Source organism: Oryx dammah, unplaced genomic scaffold, assembly GCF_014754425.2.
Source record: "Oryx dammah isolate SB20612 unplaced genomic scaffold, SCBI_Odam_1.1 HiC_scaffold_20, whole genome shotgun sequence".
NCBI classification, from domain to species: domain Eukaryota; kingdom Metazoa; phylum Chordata; class Mammalia; order Artiodactyla; family Bovidae; genus Oryx; species Oryx dammah.
In genome coordinates this window covers 38,037,155-38,057,331 of record NW_024070204.1, presented here as the reverse complement: position 1 = coordinate 38,057,331, position 20,177 = coordinate 38,037,155, and the positions used below count along the sequence as shown (strand labels likewise).

General features: G+C 39.8%; 1 protein-coding gene across 2 annotated transcripts in view; it reads left to right on the top strand.

Moving 5' to 3' along the window:
* The window catches only part of C6 (complement C6), a 70,156-nt gene that overhangs the window by 36,962 nt on the left and 13,017 nt on the right, over window positions 1-20,177 (top strand). For both annotated transcript variants that reach the window (XM_040262422.1, XM_040262421.1), the window contains exons 10-16: window positions 5,035-5,201; window positions 6,615-6,840; window positions 7,978-8,149; window positions 8,697-8,808; window positions 12,964-13,096; window positions 13,995-14,183; window positions 19,729-19,819. In XM_040262422.1, the coding sequence (XP_040118356.1) occupies window positions 5,035-5,201; window positions 6,615-6,840; window positions 7,978-8,149; window positions 8,697-8,808; window positions 12,964-13,096; window positions 13,995-14,183; window positions 19,729-19,819 (1,090 nt within the window). The remainder of the gene's footprint in view (window positions 1-5,034; window positions 5,202-6,614; window positions 6,841-7,977; window positions 8,150-8,696; window positions 8,809-12,963; window positions 13,097-13,994; window positions 14,184-19,728; window positions 19,820-20,177) is intronic.

Below are 20,177 nucleotides of genomic sequence, written 5' to 3'. Positions count from 1 at the left end.
AAGTGAAAGTGAAGTCGCTCAGCTGTGTCCGACTCTTAGCGACCCCATGGACTGCAGCCTACCAGGCTCCTCCATGCATGGGATTTTCCAGGCAAGAATACTGGAGTGGGGTGCCATTGCCTTCTCCGAAGGATACATATAGAGAACCATTAAAAATACAGAAGAGGTAGTACACACATACAGTGAAATACTGCTGCTGCTGCTGCTGCTAAGTCACTTCAGTCGTGTCCGACTCTGTGCGACCCCATAGATGGCAGCCCACCTACTCAGCCATAAAAAAGAATGAAATAATGCCACTTGCATCAACATGGATGGACCTAGAGATTATCATACTAAGTGAAGTCAGACAAAGACAAATAACAGATGATATCATTTATATATGGAATCTAAAATAAGATACAAATGGACTTATCTACAAAACAGAAACAGACTCAGGGACATAGAAAACAAACTTATGATTATCAAATGGGAAGTGGAGGTAGGGATAAATTAGGAGTTTTGGATTAGAAGATACAAACTAGTCTGTGTGTGCCTAGTTACTCAGTTGTGTCTGACTCTTGTGATTCAATTGACTGTAGCTCCTCTGTCCAACAGGCTCCTCTGCGCTTGGGATTCTCCAGGCAAGGTTACTGGAGTGGTTTGCCATTTTCTCCTCCAAGAGATCTTCCCAACTCAGGGATCGAACCTGGGTCTCCTGCATTTCAGGTGGACTCTTTAACATCTGAGCCACCAGGAAAGACCTAAACTACTATATATAAACAAGGTCCTACTGTATAGCACAAGAAACTACATTCAATATCTTATAATAAACCATAATGGAAAAAACTATGAAAAAAATCTACATATTTACATACGTGTGCTCAGTTGTGTCTGATTCTTTGCAACCCCATAGACTATAGCCCACCAGGCTCCTCTGTCCATGGAATTTTCTAGGCAAAAATACTAGAGTGGGTTGCCATTTCCTACTCCAATATTTACATATATATATTTAATGTATATATAAAACAGAATGATTTTGTTGTACACTAGAAACTAACACAAAATTGTATATCAACTATATTTCAATTAAAAAAAAAAAAACAGACTGGTAAGTTCTAAGAGGGGGGATTCCCAGACAGCTCAGTGGTAAAGAATCTTCCTGCCAATGCAAGAGACACAGGTTTGATCCCTCAGTCAGGAGCCTCCTATGGAGGAGGAAATGGCAACCCACTCCAGAATTCTTGCCTGGGAAAGCCCATGGACAGAGGAGCCTAGCAGGCTACAGTCCATAGGTTGCAAAGAGTCAGATGCATGCATGGAAGCTCTAAAAGTAGTACATTAAAAACCCTCAGACAACCAAGTGAGAAACCTGAGTGCTGTCTTTGATTTCTCCCTCCCTCTTTCTTGCCTCTGGATGCAGTAAGCAGTCATTCCTCCTTCTTAATATTTCTCCCAGTTCTCCCCAGTTCCTCATCTCCATGCACATACCTTCCATTCATCACTTCCAACTTGGATTACCACAGAGGCCTCCCAACTGGTCCCTTTGCCTCTCGTCTTGCCTTATTCTACACATTTTCTGTGAGAGGAATATTCTCCAAGGCAAATCTTATCATGAAACACTCAGGCCTTAAACATGTCATGGCTTCACATAGCCTTGAAGATAAGTTCCTGCCTCACTTTCTGCCTAGCTAAGTTTCTGCCTCTCTTTCCTAAATAAGTCATGCTCTCAACTGTGCCTTGTCATTATAAATAACTCCTTCTCTGTGTAAAATTCTCGTATTCCCTTACTTTTTCTGACTGATGACTGCTTCTGCTCAGAACAAAGGGAATCACAGAAACTCCCAAAATATGAAGCTTATATTGTCACTGGGGGACAGCCAATAATAAGTAGATAGTTTTAAGTATCAGAGGCTATTGATGGTTTACATGTGGATGCCCATGTTGAGTATAAGCAAAATGAGAGCTGATTTGATAACTACACATTTGTATTACAGCCGAAAAAGAGCAGTATGCAATCAACCTAGCAATGTAAATTAGAGAATATACAGATTCTAAACCAGTTTGTCTTGCAATAGAATAATTTAATAAGAATGAGAATTCAATAAATCAAGAGCTCAGAGTTTGAAAAGATTAAATATAAGAATTAACTGAAAAGGAAGATTTCAAAACTAAGGTACAAGGACACAAATATTGAAAAGAATCACCATTATAGTTACAAATAGACACTGCAAATTCAAGCTATAATTGTCTGAAAGTAAAATTAATAAAAGAAAGATCTAAAATAATTCATAATAAATGCAGACAAATTCAGATATTAACCATTATTAAAGAATATCTAATGGAAATAGAATGACAAATATAACTTAATATATGGGAATTAATGTTCCTGAAATAGCTCAAGAAATGAAAGAGAAAAACTATTTTAATAAATAAGTAAATATATGAACATGTCCCAGAAAGAAAGGATAAAATTTGTCTTGATTAATTGTATCAGAAATATGGTTCAAATATACAATTTCAAGGCAAATTCTAGCTAATTAACTAAATTCAAAGATTTTTAAAATGAATTCAAGTACCTTAGCTGAAAAAATAATTTCCCTATAGAATAACAACAAAATCTGGCTGGCGTCAGACTTATCCACAAAATGCAAAGCTAAGACAATAGAGGAATGTTCACAAACTTCTAAAACAGAAAAGAAAATGTGTTCATATGTAAACATAACAGAAAGATGTCTCAAAACCTGAGAGCATTCTGTAAATGTTCATTCTTGAGTACTCAATGAATAAAAACTACTCAACTGTAAAATCCATCCAACATACAGATGAGAATATGTCCAAAATGAACTCATATGAGAAAATGTCCAAAATGAACTCATAACAGGAAGATACTGCAAAACCAGAGACTATTGCAGTAGTATCCAAACCAATTAATCAACCCAACCATCCATCCTACCCAGCTTACACATTGCTAATATTCCTGAATTGTGTCAACTCTCCAACCCAAGTTTTTAGTGCCTGGTTTATAGAACATTGTCAACTAACACTGATCAATCACAATGACAATTTGCCTAAAAACAAAGATGTATTTATGTTGTTTTCTAAAAGCACACTTAAGAATACAGATATCTATTTCTAACCCTGAGCTAGTTTCAAAAGTCTATATAAAATAGAATTTTTCATAATCTTGCTCATCATAGTTGTCATTGAGTCTCTCAGTCAAGTCTAACTCTTCTGTGACCCCATGGACTATAGCCCGAGAGGTTCTTCTGTATATGGGGTTTTCCAGGCAAGAATACTTGAGTGGGTTGCCATTTCCTTCTCCAGGGGATCTTTCCAACCCAGGAATCGGACCCGACTATCCTGCATTGCAGTGTACTCTTTGCCTCTGAACCACTAGGAAACCCCTGGTTTTGATATCATATCATAGTGATAATACTTCATAAAACTCCTTGAAACTTTTGATATGTTTTGAGGCAGCTTTGGTATCAAACTCATGTTGTGACAATGAGAAGCTTGCATAAGAAAGAGAAGTATCTGTTCTTCCTTCTACTAGTTGTTTTGCTTATGTTTGCACTATAGGTATCATCTTCAGTCTGAATTTTCTTTCTGGAATCTTTTTAAGCCATTTATTCACTTGTGAGCATTCTGTTCATAGTAGTTAATAGAATAATAAATAGACTTAACTCTAGGTCTTTCTTCAAGATTCCAAGCTTATCATATATATCTCTTACCATAGTGTCATTCCACTTATGACATATATGATATCAATCTAGCAAGTCAGAATCACTGTCAATAGGTATATGATATATTGGCAAATAATGATTTCTCTCATATTTCACATGAAGAATAAATGCAAAAAAAAAACACCTTCTAAAATGTTCTTCCTATATCCCTCTTAAACAGCTCACTTTGAAAAAGACCATAGTTTTTTCATAGAGAGAGCATTTCATCCATTGTTTTAATCATCCTAGTCTCCCTCACTGCAGAATTTCTAAATAGGGGCACGGCTGAACCTTACTGAAACTCCACAACAGACATCAAATCCATGCCATTAACTATTACCCATATCACTAACCTCTTTACCATTTGGTTTTCTCATTACAATTTCTTATCACCCAGCTGGGCTTCCCAGGTGGTGTAGTGGTAAAAATCCACAGGCCAATGCAGGAGCCTCAGGAGACCCAGGTTTGATCCCAGGGTCCGGAAGATCCCCTGGAGAAGGAAATGGCAACCCACTCCAGTATTCTTGACTGGAAAATTCCATCAACAGAGGAGCCTGGCAGGCTAGAGTCTATGGGGTCGCAAAGAGTCAGACAAGACTGAGCACGCACACACACTCATATTAAAGACACTATGAGTTAATAGCAATTGTCCTGAAAATGTATGTAAAAGATCTTTGCTATATACAGTAAATGCATTACCTCTAAAGCAACATTGTGCCAACGCTTATGTTTAATTTTTCCCTTTGGTTAGTTGTACTTTTACTCCTATCTTTAGGCTTAAAAGCGTTCTATCACCTTTTTCTGTAATTGTAGTCAATTATGGCATGGTGGTCCACTGAATGGGTGCCAGAAACCACGTGATTTATGTTATTCTGGGGCCCAAGACATATGCTTATATAAGTCAAAAGTGGGAGGTTTGGCATTCAAAGAGCAGGAGGCAGAGTCCTTAGGCCTTGGGTTACATCTGTATCCCACGCCCTCTCTCTCCTTAGTAACCACGTGTTCCAGGCCAAATTACTTCCGGCTTCAAAGTCCATGTTTATTATAACACCTACGTCTCAGGATTGTTATGAGGGTTACATGAATAATAAGAGTAGAGTGCCCGGCATACACGAGTTGCTTAAGAAATGGTAGCTGTCAGCACTATGATTATCATTTCTATTATCAAACTCCCTTTAGGGACAGGAGGTCTGTTCCAGAGCTTTCACTTAGCTGACTTAATGGAGCTACAAGGTTCTGCCATCTGCTTCTTTCTTCTGTGCAAATAGGCTTTACTTTCCAGTTTGAATTTGCAATAAAATTAAACAAGTCATTTTCTTGAAATACCTTGCAGGTTCTTTCATGCAGGGATCAGAGAAATCCATATCGCTGGTTCAAGGCGGGAGGAGTGAGTATGCGGCGGCTTTGGCTTGGGAGAAAGGGAGCTCCGCTCCGGAAGAGAGGACATTTTCTGATTGGTTAGAATCAGTGAAGGAAAATCCTTCTGTGATTGACTTTACGGTAAGATCGAAAAGCATTATGGGTAGGAGCTAAAGCTGTTGTCTGGCCGCCCAAACTATGCATCACAGAATTCCTTTTCCATTTTCTTCTCAGATGAAAAAAGAAATGTGTTTCTTTGGTGTGCATGTACAATATACCTTTTTAGAAAACATTGAATTACACATCTCTTGTTTTTGCTGTTCGAACAAGCATTCTGTAGTAAAGCATTTAGAATTCGTAGCATACATAAAATACCAAAAGAGGGAATTTGGTGCATAAAACTGCCTAAACTTGCCTGGAGTAGTGCTCTTTATCTTCCCATGTATATAATATATTTGATTTCTGTATTTTTCTTGCAATTCTTTAGTTGATGAGCACTCCTAAATCTTCATTTATAGCTCTATGGGATATATGAGATTTTAGATCCATTTGAAATTCTGTTTCTATCACCACTGATTAAATTTACCAGTCTTATATTTGTTGTAATTACATTAAAGGGTGTTTTTTGTTATGTCTGAAATACTCTGTCCACAAATCCGTCCTATGCCACTTAAACCAGTTTTGCCTGGAACATAAGCACATTTTTAAAAGCCCCTAAAGGAACTATTCTGCTCATTTCATTCAAATGAAAATAAAGGAATTCAATCATCATGAAAGTAGGATGATTTACATGCAGTGTGAAGATATTTGTAATTCTACAGGTTATGGTAGGAAAATGTGGTCCAGCCATCCATCTGGGCACTTGTGAGTCATACACTGCATAGAGAGTCATTCCTCTGGGGTTTCAAAATGTTGATGAGCCTTGATTTTTGTGTTAGCCCCCATATTTGTTATTGTAATTCTTCTATTGATTCTACCAGCAAGTTCATTTCTTTGTGTTCTCTCTCCACATTTTTTCACCTGGTTCACCAAAAGCCAATATTATTGTCCCTGGAAAAACAAAGAACACAGAAAGCCTCTCTTCACTCTTCCCAGATCTTTCTCCTTGAGTCAAACTTGTTGAGGTTTCACCAAAACATTCCTGAGCTGCCTGACTCTTAGTCACTTATCTCCAGACATTGATGCTTAATAAGTAAGATGATGTAAATTCTCATAAGTGACACCTCATCTGAGGCTTCCTCCATAGTAGAAGCGCAGGGAAAGTAAACTCCATGTACATTACACCTGCTGTACTTTAAGGACAGTGGAAGACAGCTAATCTTGAAGACAGCTGGTCTGCCTAGCATAGAAGGGAAGAAGCTCCCTGCCCTCCCCTTCCCTGGAGAGGGCTTTTCTCTACTGGTTCAATAGACAGATATGCCGTATTCTACAATAATCGCTTTGAAGCATACGATTGCCCAGGTCTTGCCTCTGATTCCACGAGAACTGGGTGGTGATGTCAACATATGCCAAAGAGGTGACTGACTAGAGCTTCCCCCTCCCATCTGCTCTTAGCTTGCTCCCATCACGGACCTGGTCAGAAACATCCCCTGTGCAGTGACAAGACGGAACAACCTCAGGAGAGCTTTTCAAGAGTATGCAGCCAAGTTTGACCCTTGCCGCTGTGCTCGATGCCCTAACAATGGCCGCCCCATGCTCTCAGGGAGCGAATGTCTGTGTGTTTGCCAGAGCGGCACCTATGGCGAGAACTGTGAGAGACGCTCCCCGGATTACAAATCTAGTAAGTGTCAGTAACTTACTAGGAGGCAGGAAGCTTTCCCCTCCCCAAGGTATTCTAGGTTGGTTGATGAAAACAGCAAAACAAAACAAAACTTGTCCTTGCAATTTCCACCTTATGCAAATTCACAAGGAAATTAGGTCTGGAGAAAATTAGACTCAAAAGTCAAACAGTTTGATGTCAGTCTCAGCTGTAACCTATCACCTGTATGACCTTGGAAAAGTCACCTAACCTCTCTGTGCCTCAATCCATTTTCCATAAAATGGAGATAAGGCCACGCTACACTTGAAAGTTATATATGTGTGTTTATGTAGTCGGGCTTCCCAGGTGGTGCTAGTGGTAAAGAACCCACCTGGCCGTGCAGGAGACATGAGAGAAGTTGGTTTGATCCTTGAGTCAGGAAAATCCCCCGGAGAAGGAAATGGCAACCCACTCCAGTATTCTTGCCTGGAGAACCCCATGGACAGAGGAGCCTGGCCAACTACAGTCCATCAGGTCACACAGAATCAGACACAACTGAAGTGACTAAACAACAACAACAACGTATGTATATGAAATAAACAGCACAATGCCTATAACATAAGATAAATAAAATTAAAAAATAATATAAAGTAAACTATATGATACTGATGTTATGAGTCTCTTATACATTATAATGTAGAATAAGGATAGCTTAGAATAAGGGACAAATTAAGCCACAATCAAAATTTTCATACTGGACTAAGATATATTCACGGCTACCTCTAATCCTCTTTAGAAAGAGGATAAGTCATGGGAGTAAGAATATAGTCTATTACCTTTAGAAATGTATTTTAATATATATATTAGATAGATATATATCCTTTTCAGAAGATGTTAATATGTATACATAGATGTATGCATATATGTACTGTGTGACACATTGCTGATAGTTGAAAATTTTTCAGAGCTGTTGCCATTTTATTCCTGTGGGAATAGGAAAGTAAAAACAGATGATGTATCTCTTTACACAGAGAATTTCTTCTAATCCTGACAACAGCTCTATGATATCCTGCAAAGGATCCCACAGCTAAAATGCGAGGCAACCAAGCTGGCCTGGCTTCAAAGCCCCAGTTCTCTGGGCTGCACTGAGATCGGTGGGTGGATGTCCCTGTCTTCCAGATGCTGTGGACGGCAACTGGGGCTGCTGGTCCTCCTGGAGCTCGTGTGATGCGACTTACAGGAGATCGAGAACCCGCGAATGCAACAACCCTGCCCCTCAGCAAGGAGGAAAACGCTGTGAGGGGGAGAGGCGGCAAGAGGAGCACTGCACATTCTCCATAATGCAGAACGAGTAAGGATGGAAAGTCGGGCGCCGGAGAGAGTGGGCAGCCCCCGCCCCCACTGCTAGAGACTTGCAATATTTATTTTTTTATTGCTAAGTGAAGAAATACTTAGAATTTTACCTATTCCAACATATCAGTGAGGTGTTACGTATACTACTACCCCTTTTCCTCTCTAATATTTTCTCTCTTTTTTATCTGTTTTATATACATATATATGTGGGCTCCCCAAGTGGCACTAGTGGCAAAGAACCCACCTGCCGATGCAGGAGACATAAGAGACACAGGTTCTATCTATGGGTCAGGAAGATCCCCTGGAGGAGGTCATGGCGACCCACCCCAGTATTCTTGCCTGGGAAATCCCATGGACAGAGGAGCCTGGTGGGCTACAATCCATGGGGTTGCAAAGAGTCAGACACAATGAAAGCAACTTAGCATGCTCTAAAGTATACATATGCTCTAAAGTATATATATATGCATCCATATATGTACATACATAGACATTTAAGTATGTGTACATATTTATTTTATTATACACATCTTTTTTTTCCCTTCTAGTGGACAACCATGCATCAGTGATGATGAGGACATGAAAGAAACTGATCTCCCTGAATTAGAATCAGATTCAGGGTGTCCTCAACCAGTCCCTCCAGAAAATGGATTTATTCGGGTAAGCATCCTGACCTTCTTTAGGTTTGGAATCCTAAAAGGAGAACTTAGGAAGCATGCATTTTCTTTTATGTGGAGTTATTTTTTTCATAGTTTAATAACCTATTGACTTAAAAGGTAAAAAATGTAATATTTAGAAAGGCTCCACAACTTCCCCTCTTGAATTCCCTGAAGACGTCCTCATACGTAGTTAGACCAAAGGCTGACAGGGTCTTTTGTGCTCCTTGGCACTAACCCATGTGCTGATGACACATTTATGTGAGTAAAGAATGGTTTGGATGACTTTTCTGCTGCTGCTGCTGCTGCTAAGTCGTTTCAGTCGTATCTGACTCTGTGCCACCCCAGAGACAGCAGCCCACCAGGCTCCCCCGTCCCTGGGATTCTCAAGGCAAGAATACTGGAGTGGGTTGCCATTGCCTTCTCCGGATGACTTCTCTAAGAGTCTACAAATAAGATCTGACTGTTTATTTCTGAATCTGAACAAACTAACCCCCTATCTAAGGCACATTATCAGGGAAACAAACTAGTTTGACTATAACATAGGTGGTGTTGAGCCTATAATGATTTATTAGGCTAAATACCTATAGAACTCTTAAGCAATCAAAGTTTTATTACCTTTTATCTTTTTTCTTTAAGCCACTGTATATTTCTATGATTAAAAACAACTTTTTTGTTAGACAGCTCTGTGACTTTAGATATAAATTTTCAGGAGATATATAATACTTAAAATTGATCACAGGAGGCATGTGTCTTAATCAATTTCACATTTTTAAAAGAAATTTTACCTTTCTTAAACCCAGTAAAGCCTTTCATCTGTTTCCAACTATGTCATATTTATGATTAAAGAGCAATAACCTTCGATTCTCCAAAGCCAGCAAATAAATAGCCACAGAACAGTGTCTGCACTAATATATCTTCCCTGTTCATTCATCTTCTGTTCATGTATAAGGTGCTAGGCCTAGAGGTGTGAAGGGGGAGAAATATTTTGGAGGGGAGTAATGTCTTTGGCCACCTGATGTAAAGAGCTGAATCATTAGAAAAGACCCTGATGCTGTAAACGATTGAAGGCAGGAGGAGAAAGGGAAGCCTGGCGTGCTGCAGTCCACGGGGTCACAAAGAGTTGGACATGACTGAGTGACTGAACTGAACTGAATGTTCATTAGTCCTTACTGGAGAACCAGAGATTCTCAAACTCCAAAATCTTAAGCAAGGCCCAGAAACTTCCATAACAAGCCAGATCTCCTGTAATACTGGTGCTGCTAGTTGGGGAACCACACTTGGGGAACAAATCTTTAGGACAGGGATCAGCAAACTATACCCAAGGGCCAAATCTGGTCTGCCCTCTGTTTTTCTTTTTCTTTTCTTTTTTAGTATTTATTTATTCATGTTTGGCTGGGCTGAGTCTTTGTTGCTTCTCCATTTTTTTTCTCTAGTTACAGCAAGCAGGGCCTACTCTTCGTTGTGGTGAACGAGTGTCTCATTGCCATGATGTCTCTTGTTGAGACACAGGCTCTAGAGTGAGCAGGTTTCAGTAGTTGTGGCTTCCAGGCTTTAGAGCTCAGTCTCAATAATTGTGCTGCACAGGCTTAGTTGTTCCAGGGCATGTGGGATCTTCCTGGACCAGGGGTCGAAAAGTGTCTCTTGCATTGGCAGGTGGATTCTTTACCACAGAGCCACCAGGGAGGCCCTGTTCGTCCTTTTTCAAGTGAAGTTTTTTGGAACACAACTACATTCCTTTGTTTACATAATGACTATGACTTTTTTGTGCAACAATGGCTCAAGGTGACAGACGCTACCTGGCCTGTAATTGACTCTCAAGGCCCTTTACAGAAATAGTTTGCCAATCCCTGCCCTTTTCAACATTATCCTCAAAATTACCCTTTGTCACATCCAGATTTCTAAATAATTTTTAATCTGTTTGCGTCAGTTGCTTACATAAAGTGTTAAAATGATTGACGTTCTAATTTTAAAAACACACAAAGGTTTAAACAGTGATTCATTATTCCAATGACTGTTCACAAAATTAGAATATATGTTTCCATTTCTATGAATAAGTTCACTCCTTGTTTCAATTTACTCTTTATTAAAGGCCTAATTCCTACCTAACAACAGTTTTTGCTCAAAGGTAAGACAATTTTGACTTTCCTAATGAGCACTTTCTAGAATTCCAAGTAGCAAAATGCCCCTTTTATGGAATCAAAGGCAGATATGCCTCATTCCAGGCCAGAGCAATCATGCCACTGCATGTGAAGATATCTGTTTAGTGACCAAAGGCACGTACCCCAGAGGCAAGTGACAGTGACTTTGGGTAAAGGCCCTTGCTAAGTTGGTCTGGCAGATGTGTTGACCAAAGCTTGATGGCTGCAGCATATACTTATAGGTTATAGCTTCATAAGAGAAATGGAGCAGAAGCTTGTAGCAATAACTTATTTCAGAATGATTGTGAGGGAAAATGTGCAGCCTTTGAATAAAATATCCAGATCATTAATACTAGTCATCATGCCATTCCCCTTGGAGACACAGCCATATCCATAATAACCAATGATGGCATACTCTTTTTGTATTCAGAAAATTAATCATCTTCTGGGAGACAAGTCGAATCTCATGGCCACATAGTAACAAAGGTTGATAATTGAACTTTCACCTCCCTCAAAAGTCCCATCTTCAATTCTCAGAGAATAACTTCCTAGTCAGTTCTTTGTACTTGCCTCCCATTCAGTAAGGAGAGACCGTTACATTACTGTCTTCCTCAAAAGGAGTGTTTTTCATTTTATTCAGCATAGTTATCAAGCCCTGTGTAAGGCTCAGATGGTAAAGAATCTGCTTCCAATGCAGGAGACCAGGGTTTGATCCCTGGGTCAGGAAGATATCCTGGAGAAGGATGGCAACTTAGCCAGTATTCTTGCCTGGAGAATCCTGTAGACAGAAGGGCTTGGCGGGCTAGAGTCCATGGAATTGCAAAGAGTCAGTCTCAACTGAGTGACTAACACACAAAGATTTGTGAGGCAGAGAGCTGGTAGAAGAAATACCACTCAGGCATAGGTGTGGGGCTGATAAATGTGATAAACATAAAATAGAGCTTATACAAGTTTAAGCGTAGGGGTGGGGCTGTTGAATGCGATCAAATAGAACTTTGTGCAAGTTTCTCTCCAAAACCAAAAGGATGATACATGTGATGAAACTGGTAAATGAAAGAGATTTCCCACACAGGAAATTCTACTTGAGCTGGATCTCGGGACAATGGAAGAGAGAAGATGTTGAGGACAGAGGAAACAGCTAATAAAGATATGGAGGCATGAAAGAGAATATTATGTGCAAAGAATGGTAGATGGCTTTGTTTTCCTAGAGCATAGATTCTATGGGAAGAAATGGCAAGAGGTGAGGATGGGGAAGTGGGTTAAGTTTCATAGTCCAAGTTAAGAATATAAAATCCACTTTATCTTAAAATCTTTTCGTAAACTCCCACATGCCAATAGTTGCACTTTATTTACACATTAAGTGGGAAAATATGTAATGCCCAATAGGTTATTAGGAATACTTTCAAATGATTTGTAGTCAATTTGTTACCATAGCAATTGCATATATTTGCTGCATATGTAGAATACATTACTTATTCAGTTTATAGCCACAGGATAGTATATAGTTTTCTTATACTTGTAATAGTAAGCCATCACACGTACAGAATAGAGTAAGTTATTAAGTAAATATATGTATATATAGATAGATAGATTCTAATCAATTTAAACTACCAATATGGAAGGAACTAGTTGGTTGTTAGATAGGTAGATAGTTATGGTGAGTGAAGTCGCTCAGTCGTGTCCAACTCTTTGTGACCCGGTGGACTGTAGACCACCAGGCTCCTCTGTCCATGGGATTCTCCAGGCAAGAATACTGGAGTGGGTTGCCATTTCCTTCTCCAGGGGGTCTTGTTGATCCAGGGATCGAGCTGTGATAAGATATAATATGTACTGTGAGCAAAGGCAGTGATGATGGCAAAGGAAAGGAGTGAACTTTGAGAGATATTTAGAAGTACACATTTAGCAGACTCTGAGTATATACAGGAATGAAGGAACAAAAGAGATCTAGGAGGGCCCTGAGGTGTTTGAAGATATTATTCATCACATTGGTAATGTGCTGATTTCGGTTTTAATTCTAGAATGAAAAGAAACAGTACTCAGTTGGAGAAGAAGTTGAAATTTTATGCTTTACTGGATTCAAAGCTGTTGGATACCAGTACTTCAGATGCTTACCAGACAGGAGCTGGAGGCAAGGAGACGTGGAATGCCAACGTGAGAACTGGGCAGACCCTCTATGTGACTCTGCTAAAGAATGAACGTGCCCAAAATAAATAAAGAAAAGTCACACCCTTAGATTAGTACATTTTACCATTTCTCAGTAACTCTGGTGAAAAGATTTAGTGAAACAGAAAATAGGATTCGTCTGCTAAAGTTAGATTTCAAACTGTCTTCATATTTTAGTTCTCACCTGCATGTTAGCCGGACTGTAAGGCTTGTGCTTAAAAAGAAATTGGGGACTTCTGCTAACTGCATCCAACCACAGACACCAGCCTGGCCCAGAGTACAAAGAGATGCAAGCTAATGGGTCCCAGGGAAATGATGCTTAACTCTTAGGTGTCAGAGATGGCATATCATGTGAAATGCAGTTTTCCCCTTGGAGCACATTGGCATGCTTTGCTGGAAAAGAGAGCAAGGGTTTGTAGGCTCCACACATACCCATGCTTCATCGGAGTCAAAATGTGATTCAAACAAGGTTCAGATGGGGACTCCAAAGAGTTCTTATGGAATACCATGACACAAAGTTGAAATCAGTGTCAATTAGAACGTCATGCCTCTATGTCACCCACAGTGCAGCCACCTGCTTTTGGGAAAACTCACTGGGGAGAAGAGTGAAAAGATTATTTCTTGAAAATGTCCCAATGATGTAGTGAAAGTTACGAGTATCTGAAATCATTTCCGTAGCAAGTTCTTCCGTTAATGGAACTAAAGGCAGTTTCTCAGTGGAAGCCTGGGATCCTCAAGCCCCCATTTTTCTGCTCAAAAGGCAGCATTAACACTGAACCAATGTGGTCAATCACATAAAATCATTTCTGGGAATGCACAAAATCTGCCTGTATCCCTTGAGTGTTCTGCTACCCCAAATGCATCTGAAATGTTTCTCCCTCTGCAGGGACAGAGTGCCTCAAGCCCACAGTGCCGGAAGGACTGACGCTGTCACCATTTCAGACATTATATAAAATTGGTGACTCCATTGAGCTAACCTGTCCCAGAGGTTTGGTTGTCAATGGGCCATCGAGGTACACATGCAGTGGGGATTCCTGGACACCACCTATTTTGGACTCACTCAGCTGTGAAAAAGGTAACAGCTCAGGATCCTGGGGTCTGCTAAGGTGGTGTCCTTTGAGATTATCTGTGTAGCATCCACAGAGATGCTGTTGCTTATGACGGGCTAAGTTGTATTTCACCTTGTATCGATGAAGAGCTCAGGCACACATAAGTAGCTATTGGTCAAGCGGATACTTCAAATCTTGGAGAGTGAGGTCAATTTTATTTTCCAATCTAATACTTCAATATTCTGAGAGAGCACAGTGCTCTTATATAACAAGATCAGAATTGAGGGTTAACTGAAATTTTAGCTCAAGTGGAGAGTGACAAAAAAGTAATACACACTGCTTTTTAATTAATTAAACATTTTATTTTAACTTATTTGCTTGTTTGATGAGTCGCTTCAGTCCTGTCTGACTTTTTGCGACTCCCTGGACTGTAGCTCGCCAGGCTCCTCCATCCATGGGATTCTCCAAGCAAGAAGACTGCAGTGGGTTGCCATTTCCTCCTCCAGGGGATCTTCTTGACCCAGGGATCATACCCACATCTCCTGCAGTCTCTTCATTGCAGGTGGATTCTTTACTGCTGAGCCACTGGGAGCCTATTATTTTAAATTTAGAACATAGAAATACACAAATATTCACCAGTTTTCTAACATAGGACCAACCTCTTATTTCCTAAAGGGTCTCCTGATTTGAGTTCCAAGATTTCTTTCTTGAATAAAACAAATACCTAATTCATCATTTACTATCCCATAGATAGCAATTTTGCTATCCCATATCAATTTCTCTAAAACAATAAGTTTTTAAACTCCAAGTAGGGCACTTCTTTAAAAACCACCTCTGCTTAAGTCCCTTTCCCTGATTCTGATGTCGTTGAGCTAGGAGGGCCAGTATTGTGTTTATACAAAATCTTTCCGAGTTAATCTGGATACAGCCAAAGTTGAGAATTACTGTTTTGAAGAGAGGTGAAGGCTTAAAGGCAACTTTTGCAGCAAGTTTGACTAGAAAATGCTTTAAAATTGTTATATGTATTTTTTTCCTTAATCTTTTACAGTAGTTTTAATCCACAGTTAATTCAGAGAAACATTTTTGCAAACCATTTTAAAGTATTCAATGTTGTCGACTTTGTTTTTATAAAAATAATTTTTCCTCCTTTATTTTATCAGTTGATATATTTATCAACTTATATGTAAGTTTGATATATTATGTAAGTTGGTATATTTAATTAGCGTACACAATTACAATAGGAATTGGCATAAATAGACTTGGAAACAAATAAAACTGACTCTTGGTAAGTCTATAACTGGACTAATGGTGCAGAAGAGTGAAGCTGTGAAAGACAGGAACATAGAAGCCTGGAAGTTCAGTTTCTGACAGGCAGCTAGCTGGCAGCAGGAGCTGAGAACTGCCATTAGTCTGGAGTGTTGGTTACTTGGAGGAAAAGGAAGGGAGTTTCAACTATTTCATATCTTCCAAATTTCTCAACATGCTTGTTCAAGTTATGTCTCATTTTTAATCAGAGAATCCTGGAGGGTTTATCTGAGCTCAGCTATGATTAGGCCTATTTTGACTATGAAAAAACTAAAGGCAAAGAGATGCTAAATTAGACCCCAAACCAGACAGTTTGGGTCAAACAAGCGGCTCTGCTAATTCCTCAAGCTCTCTGCTACCTTGCCTTCTTTATCCTGTTCTGTGCTTTTATAATGTCTGAAGGAAAAGGAGAAACTTAATCTCTTACATGGGTTTCCCTGGTGGCTCAGATGGTAAAGAATCTGCCTGCAATGCAAGAGACCTGGGTTTAGTCCCTGGGTTGGGAGGATCCCCTGGAGAAGGAAATGGTAACCCACTCCAGCATTCTCGCTTGGAGAATCCCATGGACAGAGGAGCCTGGTGGGCAACAGTCCATGGAGTCACAAAGAGTTGAACATGATTGAGTGACTTTCACTTTTCAACGGTTATATAACCTTAAAACTATGATAAAGAGATCATATGGAAATCTGTGAGAACTTCAGGTTGATATTGTGGCTTAGCTTCACCTGATTCTTGATCATACATGTAAGAGAGATGAATGTGTTTAGGGACTACACAGTTTACAAAATAAAGATTTTCTGGGCATCTTAGGTAGATCCTTCTCTTTATACAAATAACAGCATATGTATACACATACACACACCCCTCCATATTGCAATTATAATCCAAACTGAGAGATAATAAAATGCTCTACATCGAGATAAAAGAAGGAAATACTCCATCTCATGTACTTTCTCTCCGACAACGTTGGCATAAAGATCAATGAAAGGAGTCACAGAAAAAGAAAGTCATCAGTAAAACTGAACCTCTTTACTCTCAATGTGGTGGGAGATGTGTGATACAGAGATGTCCAGGTCATTGGTTGGCCAGAAAGACTTTTCATTCTTTTAATGTGAAAAAGAATTTTGCTTCCTGAAGAAATGAGATGCCATACACCTCCCCTGTCATTTTTATCCCTTCCTCTAAGAAATTAACACCTCCAAAGATCCCCTTGCCTTCATCACTCTTTAAAGATTGCATGTTTTCATTTCCACGTTGCTCACAAATTGTGCAGGGCAGAAAGTGTGAGCAGCTGAGGACCAGTTCTAGCTTCCACCTGACTCTTAGTGAGGGAGCAAAGAATCCTTGTATGTGGTCACTGATGACGTCAAACTGGTAGGCAGGGAGCAAAGCTCTGTGTGCTTGAAAACGGATGCTCTTTGGAAATGTATAGCTTAGAGTCCCTCCTTGACCTGAGAAAGTGTGACTTTATTTACAAAAGCCAAAGAGCCATAGCCACACAAGACACCAAAGAAAAACAAGCCCATGTCAATGGAAATCTTAGTATCTGAGAACTTAGCAGCAGTTGTAGGTCTCCATGTTCATGAAAGCTCTGAGCCAAATTTCACCAGCTAGAATGAGGGTCCTAAAAGAGGAGAATAGCAGGGAATGGAAATGCATAGCAGCAAAGAAGAAAATGTACCAATTTTTTAAATCTTTATTTTTGCCTCTAACATAAACCTGCTTCCCTACCAAACCTCCTGCCTGATAGACCTTTCTACTTCCCTCCTTTGTCAGTTACTTGCTTACAGAGGCCATTGTGGTCATATGGATGCCTGATTAGTCAGATCCAGTCTAGGGACGTGTGTTTCATCCAGGAGGCTTGGGATGTCAGCTCCATGTTTAATTCAATCAGTCTACAGCTTCTTTGGGTGAGCCTCAACATAAGCAAAGATAACCAAGATTTCCCCTTCCATATACCTACTGCAATGTGGGTATATAATTCGCATGGAATGTGGAAGACCTGGGTTCCATCCCTGGGTTGGGAAGTTCCCCTGGAGGAGGGCATGGCAACCCACTCTAGTATCCTGGAGAATCCCCATGGACAGAGGAGACTGGTAGGCTACAGTCCATAAGGCCACAAAGAGCTGGACATGATTGAGCAACTAAGCACAGCATTTAGCACATAATATACCCATGTTCTTCATTCTACTTTAATCTCCAGTCCTCATATTCAGTATTTAATTGCTCATCTTAGCACAAGCATCATTTCCTTATAAATCTTCCTTACCTTTCTCAGTTTTTGTTTTTTGCTGATATGGTCCCCTGAAATCATATTTCTTCCAAATACCTAGCTCAGCTTTTAATTATAAACTCATCCCTATATTATTTGATTAATGTCTCTTTTTCCACTATTGCTTAGATTCATGAAAAAAGAGGATAACTGCTGTTTTCATTTTTCTACTTCTTTTTTTCCCACCATAACATCCTAGTACCTAGAATATCGGGCAGGGATAAATAGCTACATTTGGGAGCTGTCCATTTCTCCGCTGATTATTCTTATAAGAAAAATCTGGCTTTTCATCATACCCTAAAATCCATTTGCACAGTTGTTGATACTGACATCCATATTGCTAAACCCAATGGACAATATTTCGGTCTTCATTTGCTTTGGTCTCAGCAACATTCGACAGAGCTGACCTTCTGCAGATGTATTCTTTCCCTGCTTCCAACATACAATGCCATCTGGTTTAACTTCTACCTCTCTGGCTGCTGCCCTGCATCTTTAGCAGGTTCCTGCCTATGCATGGATTTTAAATGCTGGAGTTCCTCAAGACTCGGACCTGTGCCCTAACCTCATGCTACACTCTCCTGCTGGGGAATCTCACCCATACCCAGGGCGTCAATGATCCCTCCATAGGCTAATAACAAATTTAAATCTTTCCCACAGACTTCTCCACTGAGCTTTAGTCCTGAGTATCCAAATTCCTATACATCTGTTTTGTTTGGCTGTCTTAAAGAGATCACAGATTCAGCATTTGCAGAGAGGAATTCTCGAGTCATCACCCTTGCCTCCCTACCACTAACTTTTTCTAATATTTACTATTTCAGTTTAGGCACCAACATCTATTCTCTTATGCAAACCAGAAATCTAAGAATTACACTTGACAGTTCTTAATAACCTACCCACAATATGCAATCTCATGCATTTTACTTGGTTGAAATGTCTCAGATTCACCCACTTCTCTCCATTTCCACCTCTGGCACTTTGATCCAAACGACCATTCTCTTTCACCCAAACTACTATAGTGAAAGTGAAAGTTGCTCAGTCATGTCAGACTCTTTTCTACCCCATGGACCGTACAGTCCATGGAATTCTCCAGGCCAGAATACTGGAGTGGGTAGCCTTTTCCCTTCTCTAGAGAATCTTCCCAATAATAACCTCATAAATTGTCTACTGTCTTGACCACCATGCCTCTCCAAATGCATTCTCTACACAGAAGCCAGAATTAAATTCTTTTCTACATCCAGACCTGATTTTGTCACACCACCCCCTGCTAAAACCTATCAAAGATTTACCACTGGTTATAACATAAGACAAAAATCCTTCAAAAGCCCTTTATGACCCTACACAGTCTACCGCACAGCCATTTCTCTGGCCATTTCTTGTTGCTTGCCCTTGTTTCCCTGGCTTTCTTTCAATTCCAAGAAAGTCAAATGTTCTCTCTTTTGAGCACTTTCATGTCTGCTATTTCCTTTGCTTCCATCATACTCCCTTTTCTCTTCCCATTTTACCGTTCATAACCTTCCTAGCTACATCAATTTTCTTGATTATATGCTTTCTCTTTAATAGCACCAATAATGGCAGAAATTCTGTGTGTAGAGTGTGTTTGTTTGATTAATGTCTGTCTGCCCATAAGACTAGAATTTCTGTGAGCATGGGATCTGGGTCAAATTTTGCTCAACTCACTATCGCTAGAATCTATCACAGTGCTGGTAAATCATAGTCGTTCAATAAATATTTGAAAAACGAACAAAAATTTCACCAATTTCAATTTTTTGAACTTAATAGCAGTTTTAGGTTGGAAACGTGACAGCTCACAAGGGCTAGAAAGGACTTTTCAGATGGACTATTTCATAACAACAGATTTGAAAAAGCTAAAATGAGTGCTCTAACTCTAGGAGACAAGTGAGAACATTTCACCATAGCCTTTTCTCCTAAATTCAAACTGACCACTTGAAATCCATGCTGTGAACTGTTCTTGTCTTCATTTTCTTTTGTTTCAGATATCCTGACAGGCTTAAGGGGTCACTGTCAACCAGGACAAAAACAGTTGGGATCTGAATGCGTTTGCATGTCTCCAGAAGAGGACTGTGGGTAAGAGATACTCTCTGGACTGTGCTTAGGAACTGAGAAAACCAGTCTAGTGTAACCAATTTCATGAAGGAGCTGGGCTTCTTAAAGCATGAATACAAAGCATATTAATTTTTAATATAACTGATACCCCTTGTGCCCTGTTGAATTCTTCCTTCCCCACTGAGTAGCAAGCATTCTTAATTATCTCTCAGCCTTGTTCCCTAAGTTTGCATAGCTTTTGTACTAAAACAATCTCATTCTGGTGATAAAGACATTTCTATCCCGTTTAAAGCATCAGACACAATTATCTCAAAGCCTTCTTCTTCCCCCTAAGTATAGGAGCAAAGTTGTGACTCCAAGAGGTTGGAGTAGAGAAAGA